Source organism: Pocillopora damicornis, chromosome 11, assembly GCF_964200805.1.
Source record: "Pocillopora damicornis chromosome 11, jaPocDami1.2, whole genome shotgun sequence".
Taxonomy (NCBI): domain Eukaryota; kingdom Metazoa; phylum Cnidaria; class Anthozoa; order Scleractinia; family Pocilloporidae; genus Pocillopora; species Pocillopora damicornis.
Window position 1 is genome coordinate 10,870,257 of NC_142680.1, and position 22,385 is coordinate 10,892,641.

Below are 22,385 nucleotides of genomic sequence, written 5' to 3' on the forward strand. Positions count from 1 at the left end.
TTATAAGTATTAATAATAAATACTAAGTGATATGGTGTGAAGAAAAGTCATTTTTATTATATCAATAAGGATAGTTTTTTGAAATCACTGGTGACCCATGCCATCTGATTGGCTCTCATGGACATGATGAACCTTGTGATTAGAACTTAATCAATACTGCATATAAATGTAGTTACTGCATCATATCCTCATGGATAAGGAACAAGTTACATTCTCATTAACCATTAAGTAAAGTATGAAGATACTTACCACCTGATTTGTTCCACAAAATCCACATGAAAAGTAATGAGATAGTATTATTTTTTAAAGAAAAGTAATCATCTGAAAAGTCAATTTATTCATTTCTATATTGAAGAGTTAGCAGAATCCTTACTAAAGTTCTCAAACAAAGAAAGGAGATTCCATTAAAGAAAAAACCTTAATTTGAAAGTAAAATGAAATCACTACACTAAGGAATGCTCATTAAATATCATGTCAACGATTAGTGTAAAGCAGCAAAACAGCCAGGCTGATATTTTAAACCCATTTTATTCCGGTCAAATAGCATTAATATGAAAGGAAATCAGGTTTTTTTCCTATGATTGAAGTGGTTGCGTTTCCGCACCAAAGAATATATCGGTAAAAACGAACGATAAAATCCGACGTTTCGGAGTAGTCATGACTCCATTATCAAGGTAAAAGTTTAAAACATGCAAATAACAGTATTTAAGCGATGTGGCGCGAAAAATTAACATAATAGGTGCGAAGATTATACAAATACTTTCGCACGAATAGAGTCCGATTGCACGTTCAGGTTCGGCTTTAAAGTTCTTATATGGAGCATTTCGTACAATAAGCAGTCAAATTTGTTCCTGCACTTCTTAAGAACTTCGAAGCATTTCAGTAGGTCCTGAGGGATCGTCCCGTGTACGTTCTTGCAATGTTTGGCAATGGCTGAGGATTGTTGTTTATGTCCTTTTACACGATTGTGTAAATGTCCGCGTGTGTATCCTATATAACCTGCATCGCACAGGTCACATTGGTATTTATAAACAACACACTGTTCATTTACGATCGATGGCTTTGCTTCTTTCACATTCAGTTCTTGATCCATTTTTCGGCTGACAGATACGGGCTGGATGTTGGTGTTCACTTTTAGGCTCAGATCCTTGAGTTGTCCTTTCACAAAATTTGCTGAGGTTTGGTCTTTAAATGGTAGAACCACTCGAATTGTGTCATCCGTCTCTTTAGTTGGTAATAATGGTCGCTGCTGGTCACAAACCTTTGAGTCAACGAAATTTTTGGTGGCAGAGTCGATGAGGTGTTTGGGGTACTTTAAACGCGAGAATACTGTCTTCAATCGGTCACATTCGTCTGAGAAGTGTGACCAAGAAGAAGATAAACGATGTGCTCGACCCAGCATAGTTCGGAGTAAACCCTGTTTGTACCGATTGTCAACGTGACTTTGGTAATGTAAGAGGAGACCTGAATTCGTGGGTTTTACGTACACCTTTGTCTCTATTTGGGGCGATCGGTTCAGTAACTGGATGCCCAAAAAAGGGAGCATGCCATTGCATTCGGTTTCCATCGTAAATTTTACGGAAGAATGTGCCTTGTTAAGCGTGTCCAGGAAGTTAGATGCTGTTGCGATATTTGGCATGATAGTAAGTGTATCATCAACGTACCTTCGATAGAAGGAAGGGAGTTTACCCTCTCGCTCGAGGTTTTCTTCAATTGAAGACATGAACACATTAGCTAGCAGGGGACCAAGGGGGGAACCCATGGCCACGCCATCCGTCTGTTCGTAAAGTGCTCCATTATACTGGAAGAGTTGTCCTTTTGTAGCTACACTGAGAAGGTCAACAAGGTCCGTTTTGGTCAGGTTCAGGTCATAGGTTGAATTAAACCAGTCGTTGTCAAAAGCTCTGTTCGCGAGTATCTCAATTGTTTCATCTAAGGGTACGTTGGTAAAGAGGGAGGACACGTCGTAAGAAACCAGAATGTCGCCGTTTGATATTTCCAATTCGCGAATTTCGTCGGCAAATTCAAAAATGTCAGTTACTGTGTAGCGATTCAGAGAGAGAGGCTTAAGTTTAGTGTCGAGCCATTTCGCCAGTGCATAGTTGTAAGTTTGCGTTGCTGATAGTATAGGGCGCATCGCCAAGCGCTCCTTGTGTATTTTCGGTAAGCCGTACAAATGTGCTAATCTGGAACCTGTAGGACGAACAGTATCTGCTATGGACTTAGGCAGAATTCTACGAACAATGGCGTCTAAATCTTTCTCTTTCTTTAGGAGGGGGTGGTAATATGTTGGCGGTCTACCTTTACTCGAGGGCCTTTCCAGGGGAACAGCTTGAAATTTACTGAAATCATTGATGGAAGCTTCGGATAATAGTCGCAGATATTCGGACTTATCCATTACGACCACTCCCGATCCTTTATCTGGTTTGGTGATGACGATGTCGTCACGTCGTTTCAGTTGTTCGATGGCAACCAAAAGTGACACTCGTTGCGGAAAGGCAAATTTGAACTTGAATTGAATTCTTTTGAACACTTTTGGTTGCCATGTCGTCACGTCGTTTCAGTTGTTCGATGGCAACCAAAAGTGTCTTGGGAGGTTTCTGTACTTTGCGCTGGATGTAATTCAGAGCTACGGATCGTAGGGTTGCGGCTGCCAATTCTTTCAAATCATCGCTTTCAAGATGAGGTTCAAGGCTCCAGTAAGCCTTTTCAAAGCTCACTTTCACTTCAATCGGTGACACTCGCTTCAAATTCAATTCAAGTTCAAATTTGCCTTTCCGCAACGAGTGTCACTTTTGGTTGCCATCGAACAACTGAAACGACGTGACGACATCGTCATCACCAAACCAGATAAAGGATCGGGAGTGGTCGTAATGGATAAGTCCGAATATCTGCGACTATTATCCGAAGCTTCCATCAATGATTTCAGTAAATTTCAAGCTGTTCCCCTGGAAAGGCCCTCGAGTAAAGGTAGACCGCCAACATATTACCACCCCCTCCTAAAGAAAGAGAAAGATTTAGACGCCATTGTTCGTAGAATTCTGCCTAAGTCCATAGCAGATACTGTTCGTCCTACAGGTTCCAGATTAGCACATTTGTACGGCTTACCGAAAATACACAAGGAGCGCTTGGCGATGCGCCCTATACTATCAGCAACGCAAACTTACAACTATGCACTGGCGAAATGGCTCGACACTAAACTTAAGCCTCTCTCTCTGAATCGCTACACAGTAACTGACATTTTTGAATTTGCCGACGAAATTCGCGAATTGGAAATATCAAACGGCGACATTCTGGTTTCTTACGACGTGTCCTCCCTCTTTACCAACGTACCCTTAGATGAAACAATTGAGATACTCGCGAACAGAGCTTTTGACAACGACTGGTTTAATTCAACCTATGACCTGAACCTGACCAAAACGGACCTTGTTGACCTTCTCAGTGTAGCTACAAAAGGACAACTCTTCCAGTATAATGGAGCACTTTACGAACAGACGGATGGCGTGGCCATGGGTTCCCCCCTTGGTCCCCTGCTAGCTAATGTGTTCATGTCTTCAATTGAAGAAAACCTCGAGCGAGAGGGTAAACTCCCTTCCTTCTATCGAAGGTACGTTGATGATACACTTACTATCATGCCAAATATCGCAACAGCATCTAACTTCCTGGACACGCTTAACAAGGCACATTCTTCCGTAAAATTTACGATGGAAACCGAATGCAATGGCATGCTCCCTTTTTTGGGCATCCAGTTACTGAACCGATCGCCCCAAATAGAGACAAAGGTGTACGTAAAACCCACGAATTCAGGTCTCCTCTTACATTACCAAAGTCACGTTGACAATCGGTACAAACAGGGTTTACTCCGAACTATGCTGGGTCGAGCACATCGTTTATCTTCTTCTTGGTCACACTTCTCAGACGAATGTGACCGATTGAAGACAGTATTCTCGCGTTTAAAGTACCCCAAACACCTCATCGACTCTGCCACCAAAAATTTCGTTGACTCAAAGGTTTGTGACCAGCAGCGACCATTATTACCAACTAAAGAGACGGATGACACAATTCGAGTGGTTCTACCATTTAAAGACCAAACCTCAGCAAATTTTGTGAAAGGACAACTCAAGGATCTGAGCCTAAAAGTGAACACCAACATCCAGCCCGTATCTGTCAGCCGGAAAATGGATCAAGAACTGAATGTGAAAGAAGCAAAGCCATCGATCGTAAATGAACAGTGTGTTGTTTATAAATACCAATGTGACCTGTGCGATGCAGGTTATATAGGATACACACGCGGACATTTACACAATCGTGTAAAAGGACATAAACAACAATCCTCAGCCATTGCCAAACATTGCAAGAACGTACACGGGACGATCCCTCAGGACCTACTGAAATGCTTCGAAGTTCTTAAGAAGTGCAGGAACAAATTTGACTGCTTATTGTACGAAATGCTCCATATAAGAACTTTAAAGCCGAACCTGAACGTGCAATCGGACTCTATTCGTGCGAAAGTATTTGTATAATCTTCGCACCTATTATGTTAATTTTTCGCGCCACATCGCTTAAATACTGTTATTTGCATGTTTTAAACTTTTACCTTGATAATGGAGTCATGACTACTCCGAAACGTCGGATTTTATCGTTCGTTTTTACCGTTTTATCTTTTAAGAAATCTCTTTTAATAAAGAATATATCAGGGACTTAAATGATAATAATAAATATTATGAGATATTATGCAAGGAAAGTCATTTTTATGATATCAATAAGGATAGTATTTTGAAATCACTGGTGATCCATGCCATCTGATTGGCTCTCATGGACATGATGAACATCATAAGATGGAATCATTATGAGGACGTGATTAGAACTTAATCAATAATGCATATTACTGTAGTTATTGCACCATATCCTCATGAAAAGGAGCAAGTCACATTCTCATTAATCATTAAGTAAAGTACAAAGATACTTATAACCTGATTCGTTCCACAAAATCCACATGAAAAGTAATGAGATAGTATTATTTTTTAAAGAAAAGTATTCATCTGAAAAGTGAATTTAATTCATTTCTATATTGAAGAGTTAGCAGAATCCTTGAGAAATAAGCATGCTTATTAAATATTATGTCAACGATTAGTGTAAGGCAGCAAAACAGCCAGGCTGATATTTTAAACCAATTTTATTCCGGTCAGATAGCATTAATATGAAAGGAAATCAGGTTTTTTTCGTACAATTAAAGTGGTTGCCTTTCCACACCAAAGAATATATCAGGGACAAATTAAAATTACTACATGAATTCATGAGTTATAACCATTGTAACTTATGGCTGGTATTTTCCACGCTCATATCCGTGCTATAGAGAATACGCATACTAATGTTAGGGTGTGAAAGGTAAAAGAATGATAATTGTGATACATGTACAGACAATTTAAGCCTCTTTGTTTTTAGAGGACTTATAAGTATTAATAATAAATATTAAGTGATATGGTGTGAAGAAAAGTCGTTTTTATTGTATCAATAAGGATAGTTTTTTGAAATCACTGGTGATACATGCCATCTGATTGGCTCTCATGGACATGATGAACATCATAAGATGGATTAATTATGAGGATGTGATTAGAACTTGATCAATACTGCATATTACATTAGTTACTACATCGCATCCTCATAAAAAGGAACAAGTCACATTCTCATTAACCATTAAGTAAAGTATGAAGATACTTACCAACTGATTCGTTCCACAAAATCCACATGAAAAGTAATGAGATAGTAGTATTTTTTAAAGAAAAGTAATCATCTGAAAAGTCAATTTATTCATTGAAATCACTGGTGATCCATGCAATCTGATTGGCTCTCATGGATATGATGAACATCATAAGATGGAATCATTATGAAGACGTGATTAGAACTTAATCAATAATGCATATTACGGTAGTTACTGCACCACATCCTCATGAAAAGGAACAATTCATATTCTCATTAACCATTAAGTAAAGTATGAAGATACTTACCACCTGATTTGTTCCACAAAATCCACATGAAAAGTAATGAGATAGTAGTATTTTTTAAAGAAAAGTAATCATCTGAAAAGTCAATTTATTCATTTCTATATTGAAGAGTTAGCAGAATCCTTACTAAAGTTCTCAAACAAAGAAAGGAGATTCCATTAAAGAAAAAACCTTAATTTGAAAGTAAAATGAAATCACCACACTAAGGGATGCTCATTAAATATCATGTCAACGATTAGTGTAAAGCAGCAAAACAGCCAGGCTGATATTTTAAACCCATTTTATTCCGGTCAAATAGCATTAATATGAAAGGAAATCAGGTTTTTTTCCTATAATTGAAGTGGTTGCGTTTCCGCACCAAAGAATATATCAGGGACTTAAATGATAATAATAAATATTATGAGATATTATGCCAGGAAAGTCATTTTTATTATAACAATAAGGATAGTATTTTGAAATCACTGGTGATCCATGCCATCTGATTGGCTCTAATGGACATGATGAACATCATAAGATGGAATCATTATGAGGACGTGATTAGAACTTAATCAATAATGCATATTATTGCACCATATCCTCATGAAAAGGAGCAAGTCACATTCTCATTAATCATTAAGTAAAGTACAAAGATACTTACGACCTGATTCGTTCCACAAAATCCACATGAAAAGTAATGAGATAGCATTATTTTTTAAAGAAAAGTAATCATCTGAAAAGTGAATTTAATTCATTTCTATATTGAAGAGTTAGCAGAATCCTTGATAAAGTTCTCAATCAAAGAAAGGAGATTCCATTAAAGAAAAAATCCTTAATTTGAAAGTAAAATGAAATCACCACACTAAGGGATGCTTGTTATATATCATGTCAACGATTAGTGTAAAGCAGCAAAACAGCCAGGCTGTTCGCAGAATCCTTGATAGAAAACTCAATAAAAGTAAGAAAATTCAATTGAAAAGCAACCTTTTGGAAGTAAAATGAATTCACCATTCTCCGGGATGCTCATAAAATATTGCATCAACAGTTGATGTAACTCATCAGAATAGCCAGGCTGATATTTTGAACCGATTCCATTTGTTTCAGATAGCATTAATATGATTAATTAATTATTCATAAATGTAAATCAGCAAAACAGCCCGGCTCATATTTTAAACCGATTTCATTCTGGTCAGATAGCATTAATATGAAAGGAAATCAGGTTCTTTTAGTACGAATAAAGTGGTCACGTTCCCGCACCAAAGAATGTATCATGGACTTAAATGATAATCATAAATATAATGTGATATAATGTAAAGAAAAGTCATTTTCCTTCTATCAGTAATGAAAGTCTATTGAAATCACTGGTGATCCATGCCAACTGAGTGGCTCACATGGACATGGTATACATCATAACATGGACTAATTATGAGGATGTGATAAGAACTTAATCATTACTGCATATTACAGTAGTTACTGCACCGCATTCTCATGAAAAGGAACAAGTCACATCCTCATTAACCATTAAGTAAAGTATGAAGATACTTACAACCTGATTCGTTCCACAAAATCCACATGAAAAGTAAAGAGATAGTATTGTTTATTAAAAAGAAGTGATCATGTGAAAAGTAATTTAACTCTTTCTGATATTGAAGAGTTAGCAGAATCCTTGGTAGAGTTTTCAATCAAAGAAAGGAGATTCCATTAAAGAAAAAAAACCTTAATTTGAAAGTAAAATGAAATCACCACACTAAGAGATGCTTATTAAATATTATGTTAACGATTAGTGTAAGGCAGCAAAACAGCCAGGCTGATATTTTAGACCCATTTTATTCCGGTCAGATAGCATTAATATGACAGGAAATCAGGTTTTTTTTCTATGATTAAAGTGGTTGTGTTCCCGCATCAAAGAATATCTATCAGGGACTTAAATGATAATAATAAATATTATGAGATATTATGTAAAGAAAAGTCATTTTTATTATATCGATAAGGATAGTATTTTGAAATCACTGGTGATCCATGCCATCTGATTGGCTCTCATGGACATGATGAACATCATAAGATGGAGTAATTATGAGCATGTGATTAGAAATTAATGAATACTGCTTATTACGTTAGTTACTGCACCATATCCTCATGGAAAAGGAACAAGTATATTCTTTGGTGCGGAAACGCAACCACTTTAATCATAGGAAAAAAATCTGATTTCCTTTCATATTAATGCTATTTGACCGGAATAAAATGGGTTTAAAATATCAGTCTGGCTGTTTTGCTGAAAAGTCAATTTAATTCATTTCTATATTGAAGAGTTAGCAGAATCCTTGATAAAGTTCTCAATCAAAGAAAGGAGATTCCATTAAAGAAAAAATCCTTAATTTGAAAGCAAAATGAAATCACCACACTAAGGGATGCTTGTTATATATCATGTCAACGATTAGTGTAAAGCAGCAAAACAGCCAGGCTGTTCGCAGAATCCTTGATAGAAAACTCAATAAAAGTAAGAAAATTCAATTGAAAAGCAACCTTTTGGAAGTAAAATGAATTCACCATTCTCCGGGATGCTCATAAAATATTACATCAACAGTTGATGTAACTCATCAGAATAGCCAGGCTGATATTTTGAACCGATTCCATTTGTTTCAGATAGCATTAATATGATTAATTAATTATTCATAAATGTAAATCAGCAAAACAGCCCGGCTCATATTTTAAACCGATTTCATTCTGGTCAGATAGCAGTAATATGAGAGGAAATCAGGTTCTTTTAGTACGAATAAAGTGGTCACGTTCCCGCACCAAAGAATGTATCATGATTAATATGATTAATTAATTATTCATAAATGTAAATCAGCAAAACAGCCCGGCTCATATTTTAAACCGATTTCATTCTGGTCAGATAGCAGTAATATGAAAGGAAATCAGGTTCTTTTAGTACGAATAAAGTGGTCACGTTCCCGCACCAAAGAATGTATCATGGACTTAAATGATAATCATAAATATAATAATGTGATATAATATAAAGAAAAGTTAGTTTCCTTCTATCAGTAATGAAAGTCTATTGAAATCACTGGTGATCCATGCCATCTGAGTGGCTCTTATGGACATGGTACACATCATAACATGGACTAATTATAAGGATATTACTGCATATTACAGTAGTTACTGCACCGCATCCTTATGAAAAGGAACAAGTCACATCCTCATTAACCATTAAGTAAAGTATGAAGATACTTACGATCTGATTCGTTCCACAAAATCCACATGAAAAGTAATGAGATAGTATTGTTTATTAAAAAGAAGTGATCATCTGAAAAGTAATTTAACTCTTTCTGATATTGAAGAGTTAGCAGAATCCTTGATAGAGTTCTCAATCAAAGAAAGGAGATTCCATTAAAGAAAAAAACCCTTTATTTGAAAGTAAAATGATCACCACACTAAGGGATGCTCATTAAATATCATGTCAACGATTAGTGTAAAGCAGCAAAACAGCCAGGCTGATATTTTAAACCCATTTTATTCCGGTCAGATAGCATTAATATGACAGGAAATCAGGTTTTTTTCCTATGATAAAAGTGGTTGTGTTCCCGCATCAAAGAATATATCAGGGACTTAAATGATAATAATAAATATTATGAGATATTATGTAAAGAAAAGTCATTTTTATTATATCAATATGGATAGTATTTTGAAATCACTGGTGATCTATGCCATCTGATTGGCTCTCATGGACATGATGAACATCATTAGATGGAGTAATTATGAGCATGTGATTAGAAATTAATGAATACTGCTTATTACGTTAGTTACTGCACCATATCCTCATGGAAAAGGAACAAGTCACATTCTCATTAACCATTAAGTAAAGTATGAAGATACTTACTAACTGATTCGTTCCACAAAATCCACATGAAAAGTAAAGAGATAGTATTATTTATTAAAAAGAAGTGATCATCTAAAAAGTTAATTTAACTCTTTCTGATATTGAAGAGTTAGCAGAATCCTTGATAGAGTTTTCTTATTAGACTAATTATGAGGATGTGATAAGAACTTAATGAGGATGTGATAAGAACTTAATGAGGATGTGATAAGAACTTAATCATTACTGCATATTACAGTAGTTACTGCACCGCATTCTCATGAAAAGGAACAAGTCACATCCTCATTAACCATTAAGTAAAGTATGAAGATACTTACCAACTGATTCGTTCCACAAAATCCACATGAAAAGTAGAGATAGTATTATTTATTAAAAAGAAGTGATCATCTGAAAAGTTAATTTAACTCTTTCTGATATTGAAGAGTTAGCAGAATCCTTGATAGAGTTTTCAATCAAAGTAAGGAGATGCAATTTAGAAAAAACAACAACCTCAATTTGAAAGTAAAATGAAATCAAAACACTAAGGGATGCTCATTAAATTTCATGTCAATAAATTAATGTAAATCAGCAAAACAGACAGGCTGATATTTTAAACCAATTTTATTCCGGTCAGATAGCATTAATATGAAAGGAAATCAGGTTCTTTTTGTCTGATTAAAGTGGCCATGTTCCCGCACCAAAGAATATATCATGGACTTAAATGATAATCATAAATATAATGTGATATAATATAAAGAAAAGTCATTTTTATTAAATCAATAAGGATAGTATTTTGAAATCACTGGTGATCCATGCCATCTGATTGGCTCTTATGGACATGATGACCATCATAAGATGGAATCATTATGAGGACGTGATTAGAGCTTAATCAATAATGCATATTATTGTAGTTACTGCACCATATCCTCATGAAAAGGAACAAGTCACATTATCATTAATCATTAAGTAAAGTATAAAGATACTTACAACCTGATTTGTTCCACAAAATCCACATGAAAAGTAAAAAGATAGTATCATTTTTTAAAGAAAAGTAATCATCTGAAAAGTCAATTTAATTCATTTCTATATTGAAGAGTTAGCAGAATCCTTGATAAAGTTCTCAAACAAAGAAAGAAGATTCCATTAAAGAAAAAAAAACCTTAATTTGAAAGTAAATGAAATCGCCACACTAAGGGATGCTCATTAAATATCATGTCAACGATTAGTGTAAAGCAGCAAAACAGCCAGGCTGATATTTTAAACCCATTTAATTCCGGTCAAATAGCATTAATATGAAAGGAAATCATGCAAGGACTTAAATGATTATATAAATGTTATGAGATATTATGTAAAGAAAAGTCTTTTTTATCATATCAATAAGGATAGTATTTTGAAATCACTGTTGATCCATGCCATTTGATTGGCTCTCATGTACATGATGAACATCATAAGATGGAATCATTATGAGGACGTGATTAGAACTTAATCAATACTGCACATTACTGTAGTTACTGCATCATATCCTCATGGATAAGGAACAAGTGACATTCTCATTAACCATTAAGTAAAGTATGAAGATACTTACCAACTGATTCGTTCCACAAAATCCACATGAAAAGTAATGAGATAGTATTATTTTTTAAAGAAAAGTAATCATCTGAAAAGTCAATTTATAATTTATTTATAAATTGTTTATAATATATAGTTACATGCTGGAATTTATTTTGACTTATAAGTACTTCTTATAATGTACCTTTAATTATAGTTAATTTATAGTCTACCGTTTTATACATGAGCCTCTGGCTCGGGCAATTGGGCAACCATGCCTCACGTTAGACAATAAACTTTGATTGATTGATTGATTGCTTTACAAGGTACTTGCTTAAATATGAACTGGTGTGAGGTTCCATTGTTCTCTACATCTACCATATTTGAACAGTGTAACAAAAGAAACGGAAAGTGTTTCTCTGAAGTTAAACGAAAGCTACTTAAATATTCCATCTGTCTCCACGGCGAAAAGAATCTCAAAATTTAAAGGACAGATACAATAAAATCGAGGCCACTAAAAATAGGTAAATTAGGGGAGAATTCACAGCTCTGGTATAGAAAATATACCTATCTTAATAACAGTAAAGCAGATTGGGAAATAAAAGTGGAAAAGTAATAAAAAGTTTCTGCTTATCTATGCAAGGTTGGCGTGGAAACTCAGCTGCCAACTACTATGGGAACCAATTTTTCCAGAAAGACCATTAACAATTATATTTACCTAAAATTTCACTAGTAATGAACAACAAAATTACCGACATGCAGATGCATAATGAAAGCAAGAACAAAGCAAAAATCTCTTAGTTTACTACTCAAAAGCTACGGTGGTTTTTTATGTTTTTTTTTTTTATTTACTGGAATGAAAGAACTTGAATAAGCTCGAATAAATCGGAAGTGGCTAAATGTGAAAAGTTTACGAATAAATATGTTCCAAACAAACACACAGAAAAATCAGTAAATTTTCCCGTAACATTCCTCCCACCTTAAATCGAGACCTCCTGGTCGAGAAAAACTCCTAGAAAACGTTCAGGTCATAATGACCATTGAACTTGGCATTCTTATAACCGATAAATCATTCTCTTCTTGTGTGCCCTTATGTCGTATTTCTTACTGTGCGTAACCTTCTATTTACGAAGTAGTTGTTAACCAACTTCTTTGAAGAATTTTAAAATAACATGTTAACAATCGTCTTGATCCTATCATACTTCCTGGTAAACAGCTAAGTTGTACTCTCTACTTGTTGCTTAAGTCAGTCATGGGTCTGAGGATAAGTAGTCTTTTTAGGTGCATCATGAACTTAGGCATTTCCATTCCTGGAGGTGCTTCTTGATATTGATCGAATCCCTCGGTAGATTCCATTCTGTAATCAATTTTGGCTGGAGTATCAGAAAGATCACCTTGGTGCCAAACCTTCTTTTGTGACACCTGTGCGAAGGACGGCAGTGGTTTTTGAATAACAGAACTGAAGTTACCATTTGCGTCGGTGTGAAATGTTGCGGACAGGGACACAGCGATAAGCACTAATATCAATAGCGACTGGCTTACTGCAACTTCTTTGTTCTTTGGATAACGGGAAGGCAAATTTCCTGCAGGAGGCTGCACTGAACCTTCACTGGTAGAGGCGTGTCCATTCGCTTTGAAATTCTTTCCTTGGGGTATAAATGTTCCTGTGAAAGGCACTGAGGCTGAACATGCTTGCTCTTGTTGATTTGCTGATTCTTTTAGAGTAACGGTGTTGTTATCGAGGTCAATCATAGCTCTGTTTACTTGGAGGAATCGCGACCAAGGATGGCGTCATAAGCGAGGTTGTGCACGAGCTGGAATTCACAAGGGAATTGACTTTCCTTAAGATATAACGGCAAGATAATTGTTCTTCGCAGTAGGTTGTCTTTCCCAGTCTTAACTGCAGGAAAGGGAACGTGACCGTAGATCTCTTTTAAAACTTCTTCTTTTATAGCTGAAACGCTTACACCAGTATCCAACACTAGACGAACAGGTTTTCCTGCCATTTTGCCTTTAGTGATCAGGTTGGTAGGGTACGTGTCTGCTTCATTTACGAGGGGCAGCTGGACACTTAACTGATTTGGCATTTGTAACTTTCTTGGCTTCTGGTTTGAATTTCTTGGCTTTCTACCTTCGTCACTGGTTCGTGTCAGTTTCATCTTCTGTAGTAAATTAGGGTTGTTTGTGGCGTTTCCTGACTCTCGAGTTGTGATACAGTCCCCTCAGCATCCGATGGGTTCTTTTCTTCGTAAGTGGAAGATTCTTCTGGTTGATGGTAAGTTGGTTGGATAGCACGATGTAGGATCTGTCTCTCCTTCTGGAAACCGTCATTAGATTGGTTGCAGTTGTAGTAATAATGAATATGGCTACGGCGTCCACATCGATAACATACCGGTTTAGTCTTGAAACTGTACTTCCTCCATTTAAAACTGACTTCCTGTTTAGGCTGTATATTCCGGACGATTCCATCTAGCTTCATTCCGAGCTTGTTAATTTGCTCTTGCATGTCGAACATCTTAAAGTCTGTGTCTGGGAATTCGCGAGGAACAGGATAAGGGCTGAGATTGTCACTGTCTTCAAAGCATCTACTGGATCTGATAACTGGTAGTCGGGGGTTTTTCCGTAAACTGGGTAATTTTCCGTCAAATAGGTCTCTGATGGACTGTTCACCAATGGCAGACATGTTCGCTCTGGTGTCTACAACTAGCCCTGAGTCTTCCTCATTCAACTGGGCGGTAACCGTGAGAACACGTGATCTCGGCTCATCGGACGTGATGTTTCATTGGTCAGCGGTAGCTTCACATGGGGTCTGGTCAGGAGCCAGGACACTGGGTGGTGAATTTTCCTCACATCCGGCGGAAATACTTGGTTGTGATAACACGGAAGGGTCTGCAACTGAGATGACTGATTTAGGTTCACATCCGAAGGAAGTGCTAAGGGGTGGCAGAGAGGGATCTGGGACTGCGATGACTGATTCAGGTTCACATCCGGCGAAACTTCTAAGGGGTGGCAGAAAAGGATCTGGAACTGAGATGACTGATTCAGGTTCACATCCGGCGGAGATGCTAGGTGATGGGAGAGAGGGGTCTGGAAGTGGGTTAACTGCCGCTGCACTCTTGGAGTTTACAATAGCGTCGGCATCATTTTCAACCATTGTTCCCGTAGAACACACCAGATTCTTAAACAGCTCTGGAGTAGCTCTAGTAGATTCACATTTCACTTGGCATTTAGGATTCGTTTTCTTCTTGGGTTTTATTTTCTTCCTTTCTTTGTGGACTTTCACTCGTGCCCAGTCGACGGCTGGTCATCCCTAAGTTGGCTCTCGTTCCCAGGCTTCCTGGCGACGTACTGCCAGGATACTCAGTGTTGGGTTTGAGAGTGTAGTCATTTGCATAAGCGTCCTGAACTATTTGCTGGCAAGCGCCCAGTGGTCGTTTTAGAGCTGAAAAATTCACGTCTGTTGGCTCTCTTCCCTGCACTTTGTAGTATCTGGCTGCTTCTGCATAGAATTGCAGCCCGTTTTGGACCTGTTGATGGAGTTCTTCATCGGCTTGGGAGTCACGCTCACCGAAGTCCATTTCGAGAAACTCGCGTGCGATCTGTGGGAACATATCTTCTTTTACCGGAGCCAGAGGGTCGGGCTCATGATATTGACCATCCACGGCGGCCAAACGAGACTTCTTGGATTTACAGAGGGTAATTCGTCTCTTCGTTGTGGCTGATTATAACCGGAACGTGGAGGATAACTTCCGCTTTCTTGGCGATATTGGTAGTTTGGCTGGTACCACTCAAAATTCTGACTTGGTTCACGTGGAGACCTCTGATGACCAACTCGCCCACACGAGTAACAAATAGACCGTCGTTCTCGTGTGCACTGTCTTGGCGGTTCTTCACGGATTGATTTCTCCTGGCCAGGTCATTTATTCGAGCATCCATGCGTCGGAAGAATTCTTCCAACTTAGCTTCCACGCGTTGGATTTCATGTTTATAATCCGGAGTCCCCCGTCTCTCTGGTTCTGAGTAAGCTGTGAGGGGCGCCACGGACTGCTTTGGCGAGTCCCCAGTGGAACCTTGGGCCTTGGTCAAGAGTTCATTCAACTTGGAGAAGAGTCAGTTCTTTTGGGTCATCAGACCTCTTTCCATTGTTGTTTGCTAACAGGGCTTCGAGCTTAGCTAAAACGAGTCTTCTCTATGTGCAGTGTTCTTGTGGGATTGTTCAATTATGGCTGAAACTCTCTGGTCTGATGCGGAAGACTCCCGATTACTTGGACTGGTATTAGATGGTGATCTCAATAATCTTTCCTGCAGGACAATCCGTGATATGTCGTCTTCGCGTCGTTAGGATAAGGATTGCTGGATTGAGTTAATCAACTGGGTTGTGTCTTCTGCGGCAGCATATGTCTTAGGTTCTTTCTTTAGTACTCGGCTTGGATGTCAGGTCTGAGGCCCTGAATCAAATAACTTAATTTATCTTCGTCGCGTAAATCGAGACAGATAAATTTGTTGTTCAGGTCAGGCAGTTATTTATCAATCAATTTGTTCAATTTGTACCCTGGCGTCTAACTGAAAGTTCCTGTCGTAACCTTAATGAGCAATGTGCTGGCGAAAACCTCTCTTTCAAGGCATTACTCAGGCATCTGAAGGAGCTTTGTACATCGCTTGGAAGATTGTAGTAATATTACTCGGCTGGGCCCTGGAGATGTAGAGGTAACTGGATGGCTGCTTGATCGCTTTCTGGATTGACTTTTCTGTTGGTTAAATAAAGTTTAAAACGCTGGAGCAATCGATCTAAGTTTTCATTCTCTTAGCCATGGAACAGTGTAGGCTTCGCCAAGGCTGGTTCAGTTACAGCTGCCCCTTCCATTGTTGTTTGAAATTGTCTACACATTTGTTGCTAGATATCCATAACTTGTCTTCGGAAATCACTCATTTCGTCAGAGTTCGTTTGCATATCGCGTCGAGTGTTGATGTCTTCGTCGCTCAAAGGGTTGCTTCGCTCGAATTCAGCAGGTTCTTCGCACACACCTTCGTTTGCGACAGCGTTTTCGGCACAAAATTCTTCAATAGCTTCTGATTCTGTCTCGCTTGTTTCGTCTTCAGAGTCACTACTCAAATTGGACTCGAAGCATAATCGCTTTCGCGGTTTTGTTTGTTTTGGTTTTATGTAATGTATGCTTCTTCGTACCAACGCTTCAAAATTCGCTGGTGAATTAATTAACTAGAAAAGTCTTCTTTGTAGTGATCCTTCGATCTCTAACAACAAAAGTACCGACATGCAGATATGAAAGCAAGAACGAAGCAAAAATCTCTTAGTTTACTACTCAAAGGCTACGGTGGTTTTTTATGTTTTTTTTTTATTATTATTATTATTTACTAGAATGAAAGAACTTGAATGAGCTCGAATAAATTGGAAATGGCTAAATGTGAAAAGTTTACGGATGAATATGTTCCAAACAAACACACGGAAAAATCAGTAAATTTTCCCGTAACAATATTTCTAGGGTGTTACTAGGGGAGATCTTGCTGGTATTGAATTTCGTTCTAATTGGACCGATACTGATAACTTGCTGTGGACTGTGACTGACGTTACGTTATTTTTTTAGTGAAAATTGAAAATCATGGGCGTTCAACACTCATATCACCAACGGCGAAGCTGCGAGTGATATTTAGTTGGAAGTTTTCCTAAATGCCCTGCGGAAACCATGCTATTTATCATTTGATAAAGGGGGTCAGTTTCCAAAGAAACTGGGTTGCCGTTTTGGTGAGGGAGTATAACAAGATAATTTTGGCTTTATCAAGTGAGTTGATAATGTAAATTTGCCACCGCAAAGAGTTTCAAAGCTAACTTTCGAGCGCTAGCCCTTCTTCACAGAGAATGGAGGAATTGTGGGTTGCGTGTGTGTTTATATGCAGGAAATGGATAAACAAGAATACATTAGTTGAATGAAGAGCATTCGTTGATACCGCGGGGATTAAGAGTTCCGATTTGAAAGATAAATAATTGTTCAAGAGTTTTGCGGCTTTCGAAACTGCTTAGTTGTAAGGAAGGTCGCAGACTGCCATGTGCTCACTCTTAATTCCCACGGTATCAGCGAACACTCTTCATTCAGCTAATTTATTCTTGTTTTTCTCGTCACCATGTTCCCATTAATAACTTAGTTCCATTTTCTGAATATAAACTCACATACAACCCATAATTCTTCTTATAAACTTAGTTTATAACGTAAATTGGCCACCTTAAAGAGTTTCCTCAGCTTGAGGCACCTGATAAGACTTGTAACACATTATGTGTAGGCCATAAGAATAAAGTGTTAACATACCTAAGCATTGTACTCCAAATGACATCACTAACAGGAAAACAATTCGTGACTGAGGCATCCCTTCAGGAAAATAAAATTATTTTTAAAATTAGTATCAATGAAAAACGGTAATCTTATTAGTTTATCCTATATATGCGTTATTAAACAAGCGTGAGGTCACGAGGGCTAGATATTGGTCGAGTTCCTTTCTTGCGCTTTCATGGTCGAGACTAAGTCGAGGTCAATAACACGGAAAAAGAATGAGGCTAATATCCAGCCATCTAGACCGAACAAGCTTAGTCAATAAAGGATTTATGATACAACAATAAGATCATCACTTTATTAAGAATCAACACTCATTCATTTCGAAAGACTGGAAAGGAAGTCCCCTGTGTTTGTACCAAATAAACCTACGAGAATCGTTTAGGTTTATCATTTATGTTATCTTGTGTTTTTATTGTCTTTTGCTGCTTTTTGTGACCTTATCGCCGGTATTATCCAAACATAAGAAAGTTGTTTTTCTATGTAATTTTTTTTCTTGCGCTGAATCAAAATGGGAAATTCCCTGCGGACAAGATGGGCCCGCTCAGGTGGGCAATTAGAACATAGAATTCGCCTCATATTGCCCACGGGCTCTGCCAGCGATATAATAAACTCTCATACACACATTCATTTCATTTGTGTAATCTTGGTAGTTTTTAGTTGGTAAACAAAAATAACTAAAATAAATACATTATTATTGAACACTTACTGAAAGATGGAGGCGTCAACTGAATTTGTTAATTTCCGGTTAAGTGATGACAATTTCAAACCACGCTTGTTGGCTCCTCTAATTTTACTGCAAAGTGGTTATCACATCAAAATACGTCATAAAAGCACATGGGACTCAGATCCACCTTATCACAAACTCACGTTTGATTGCATAAAACATATACAAATGGCCTTTTCGTTCCGTTTGCTCTCAATTTTTTTTTTAGATTTAAACAGCAAATCCCAGAGCTTAGCCGATTTAAGTTTCAGGCCTAAACTGAGTACAATGTGGGCCACTTCTTTCACTATTCAATTTATATGTTCCTGTAGCTTGATGATTAAAGCCGAGTCTTCCATAACTTGAGGTTAACGTGAGAACAGCAGTTGAGTACAGTAATATTCACTCCTTCGAATTCTTTTTTTTTTCATCGGATGTCCGTGTATTGAGCTTTTAAGATATCACCCGAACTTCCCGAAACAATTGCCAGCCATTTTGTGGCCAAATGTCTTACTCATGCCTCAATGTATTGCTTTTTCTAAACACAAATGTGAGGCCAACGGTAAAATACCTCCCGCAATATTGTGCAAAGTGTGTTTTCCGACTTTGATTTGTTTTGATGTGTTTGGTCTTGTTCTATTGTTTTTAACTCTTCATTTAGGTGACATATTGATTTCAAGTCGTGAAAGACGACTTTCAAGAAGGTAAGCCTGGAGTAAAGGAGCAACATTCTGAATTTAGATCGCATACGCAAAACATCTTTACGTTTTATTACCTTCATGTCAGTTTACTCTGGAGCAGCAAGCAGAATATCAAGTATCACTCACCCTGATTGAGAAAGAAAAAGAGAATATCTTATTTCAGATGTAAGCCAGCGATCTAAATGGGGAATGTTTTAAAATGATTGAATTTTGCAAAGTTCTTAGCACCATGCGTTTTAATTAGAAAACTGGGTGGAAGACCTCGCACCTCTTTTAAAATCCATGAAATCTCAAATGGGCATAAAATGTTCCCTATCAGGTGCCGGCTTCTTTTTCTAGTATAGGTCATTTTGTGTTTATGAAAAGTGGTACATGAAGGGAAGCTCGGTTGATTTGAAGCAAAAGACCTGAACATATTTTCTCAACTCCACCTGTTCACGAAAGAATGAATTAATTCTGAGTCAGGTTTCCTGTGAAGATTCCGGCTTAAACAACTGTCTAAAACTGACGAATATACATCACGCTTTTGAAATCTTTTCCCAGAACCTATCGTTTCCGATTTTCCAAAATTATTAAAATGAAGTATCAAGGCCAACGTCTTTAAAACATCATTACTGATAATTATGGGAAAGACGTCCTATTTCTTTTTTTCCAAAAATGGAAATTCACAGAATATTTTACCACCACTTCTTTCTCTAAAACGGGTCATTTTACGTCGATAACAACGGTACATTAAAGGGAAGCTCAGTCTATTTGATGCCAGAGGACTATCCATGTTTTTTCTCAATACAGCTTTCAACCAAATAAGAAACCAATTTTTGGTCACGTTTCTTGTGAAGATTACGGCGGTCTTAGACAGCCGTATCTTAAACTGAGTGGTATACATCACGCTTTTAAAACTATCAGGTCTGAACTCGTCATTTTTCATATACTACAATTGTAAACTTGCAAGACTTAGCCTGTTTAAAATGTCATCACTGTGAAAGGGAAAACTTCCTTGAAGTTTTTTTTTTCGCATTTGAAAGATGAAAAATTAAAGAAAAACTTCCAGCAAAACTAGGCCGCATTAATACTCGCACCATGCATTCATGACAAAAAAAATAAAATACGTAACTGTCCATTTACCTTTCAAAGTTGAGTTTCTTCGGTGATGGAGTAATTTTCTATTGAACTTAAAGCGTGAGAGGCGCACAGAAGGCGCAAAGTGCTAGTACTGTTTTGGCATACTATCAAAACATATACGTATTCAAGCGTTTGATGACCAATTGTCAAGGCTATTGGAACAAAAGGCTTACTAAAAGATTGTTATCTTTTAATCAGTTACTAATGACAAGTTTTACTTTTAACTAAAATTAGCACAAACCAGCTGAAACCATATGAGAACAGAATTAACTTTATCCCCGGGGAGAGTCCATTTATCATCACTTTTACCTCGTTCGATCCCATATATCTATTTTATCTTATTAAAGCGGAGCTCACAAAGCCAACCAAAATTTGCTAACTCATCAAGCCGAGAAAATTCATATGACCGTACTACTGGTGGAATCAAATTTGAAGTCATTCAAATAATGTGCAAACATTGACCCATATATCTCTATTCATCCGCTTTAAAAACAATTATTGCAAGGTTTATTTCGTTGTTCGATCTTCTCTTAAAAAATGGAACTTTCTCAAAATATCAAGCCTTGATGGCTTACTGCGCAGGACAAAAACTGTCGGATTTTCATATGATAAAATATGTTGTGTACAAATTGCAAACGGTGGCGCATGTAGCATACAAGAGAGATAAACAATTTTTTTTCTCAGGATCAGTCCTGAGTCGGACTGAGTTTCTCTTACAATAAATGCTCTAACCCCCAAAAATGAGGCTTTCTTGCAATTAATTAATGTTTTGCATCGAGAAGTTAAAGAAAACGTGTTTTTTGCTGTCCATCAGGCGCCGAGCACAGTCACAATCGACAGAGTTGTGCTGTTGTTCTTTTCGCGCTAAGCGCGTGTTGCGTCATCCTCGGAGACTCGGGCTTTGAGTCGGTTTCAAGTCAGGGAGAGAGGTAGGTAGACAGGATGGTCTACTTAAGGTCTCTTCTGTCACAAGGAGTTCGTGGAGTTGTTGCTAGCACTAATGATTGAGTTTTATCACTAGCGATTGATATTTTAGCACTAATGATTGAGTTTTATCACTAGCGATTGATATTTTAGCACTAACGATTGAGTTTTGTCACCAGCGGTTGATGATATTGGCACAAATGGCTCCCCATAAGAAGTGGAGGTTTAGTCAGAGAAACCACCGTTTCCTGTTCCAAGCCTCTCATGGCTTTGTCACATGTTTCCAAGGCTCCTCCTGGTTTAACATATCAAAGCGCACGCAAAAATGCCAGTTACGCTGGCAATAGGGGGAGTTCCAACTCGTTTCAGCTTTTTTCTTTAAAGGCTTGTAAAAGCCAGGGGTGATAGCTATATCCCTTTTAAATTGGTTAAGAACTTAAAATTTGAAAACAATTAGCCTGTTCCAGGTGATCGGTCAGTAAAATCGAGCACAATAGTGAACAGCACAAAGTGGCAGCAGAGCGAAAATAGAATCAAGGTTTCCACTTTTATCCAACTCAATCCAAAACCTCCTTCCTCTTTTCGCTCTGCCTCTACTGTCGCTCAGTTTAGCATCATGCTCCATTTTTCTAACTAAACTGCTTGAACAGGGTGTAGGACATGCGTTTCTCTTTCCACGGGAAAGTTTGAAAAATGTCAGGGAGAAGTTGACGGGGGTTTAGCATTAATAATGAGTACTAGACCCCTTGCTGACTGGATTGCGTCACACAAGGCCTCATATTCTCCCACAAGCAAAGAACCACTCGTGCGGAAACGGTTATCCCTTTACTGCCTTAGGGAAATGCCAAATTTTTCTAAAACGAGAACGATGAACCTTTAGACCACGTATAATATATCATTTCAAAGATATTTTCAGGGGTATGCTATAACGACACAAACAGGCGAGGAGGATGTAACTAAAAATACTGAGAAGTGTTCAAAGTGAAAAAATAAAAAAAAAGGTTGAAATTTTGTTTGCCTTATACATATGGGGTATATAGGTATATACTCAAGAAGCCAGATTTGCTCTCGGCTACGCCTCGAGCAACTCTTACGCATCTTTCGCGCTCTCCAAACTTCCCGCTTGCTTCATATCTCGATGAACGCACAGCTGACGTATGAACCAATTGTTTTATAACATTTTCAACCCGATGGTTTAAATGTTGT

General features: G+C 37.6%; 2 protein-coding genes and 1 pseudogene across 2 annotated transcripts; 1 reads left to right on the plus strand and 2 right to left on the minus strand.

Annotated features, from left to right (window-relative positions):
• Window positions 1-652: 652 nt before the first annotated feature.
• Window positions 653-2,473, minus strand: LOC149037472 (uncharacterized). The gene has a single exon (XM_089187795.1). It carries the CDS (start codon window positions 2,396-2,398, stop codon window positions 749-751), a length of 1,650 nt encoding a protein of 549 aa, XP_089043921.1. The 5' UTR covers window positions 2,399-2,473; the 3' UTR covers window positions 653-748.
• A 322-nt stretch (window positions 2,474-2,795) lies between these two features.
• On the plus strand, window positions 2,796-4,629 carry LOC149037473 (uncharacterized). Its single transcript, XM_089187794.1, has one exon. The coding sequence runs from the start codon at window positions 2,874-2,876 to the stop codon at window positions 4,521-4,523; it is 1,650 nt and encodes a 549-aa protein (XP_089043920.1). The 5' UTR covers window positions 2,796-2,873; the 3' UTR covers window positions 4,524-4,629.
• Window positions 4,630-15,421: 10,792 nt separating this feature from the next.
• LOC149037474 (uncharacterized) lies at window positions 15,422-17,763 on the minus strand (annotated as a pseudogene).
• Window positions 17,764-22,385: the final 4,622 nt, after the last annotated feature.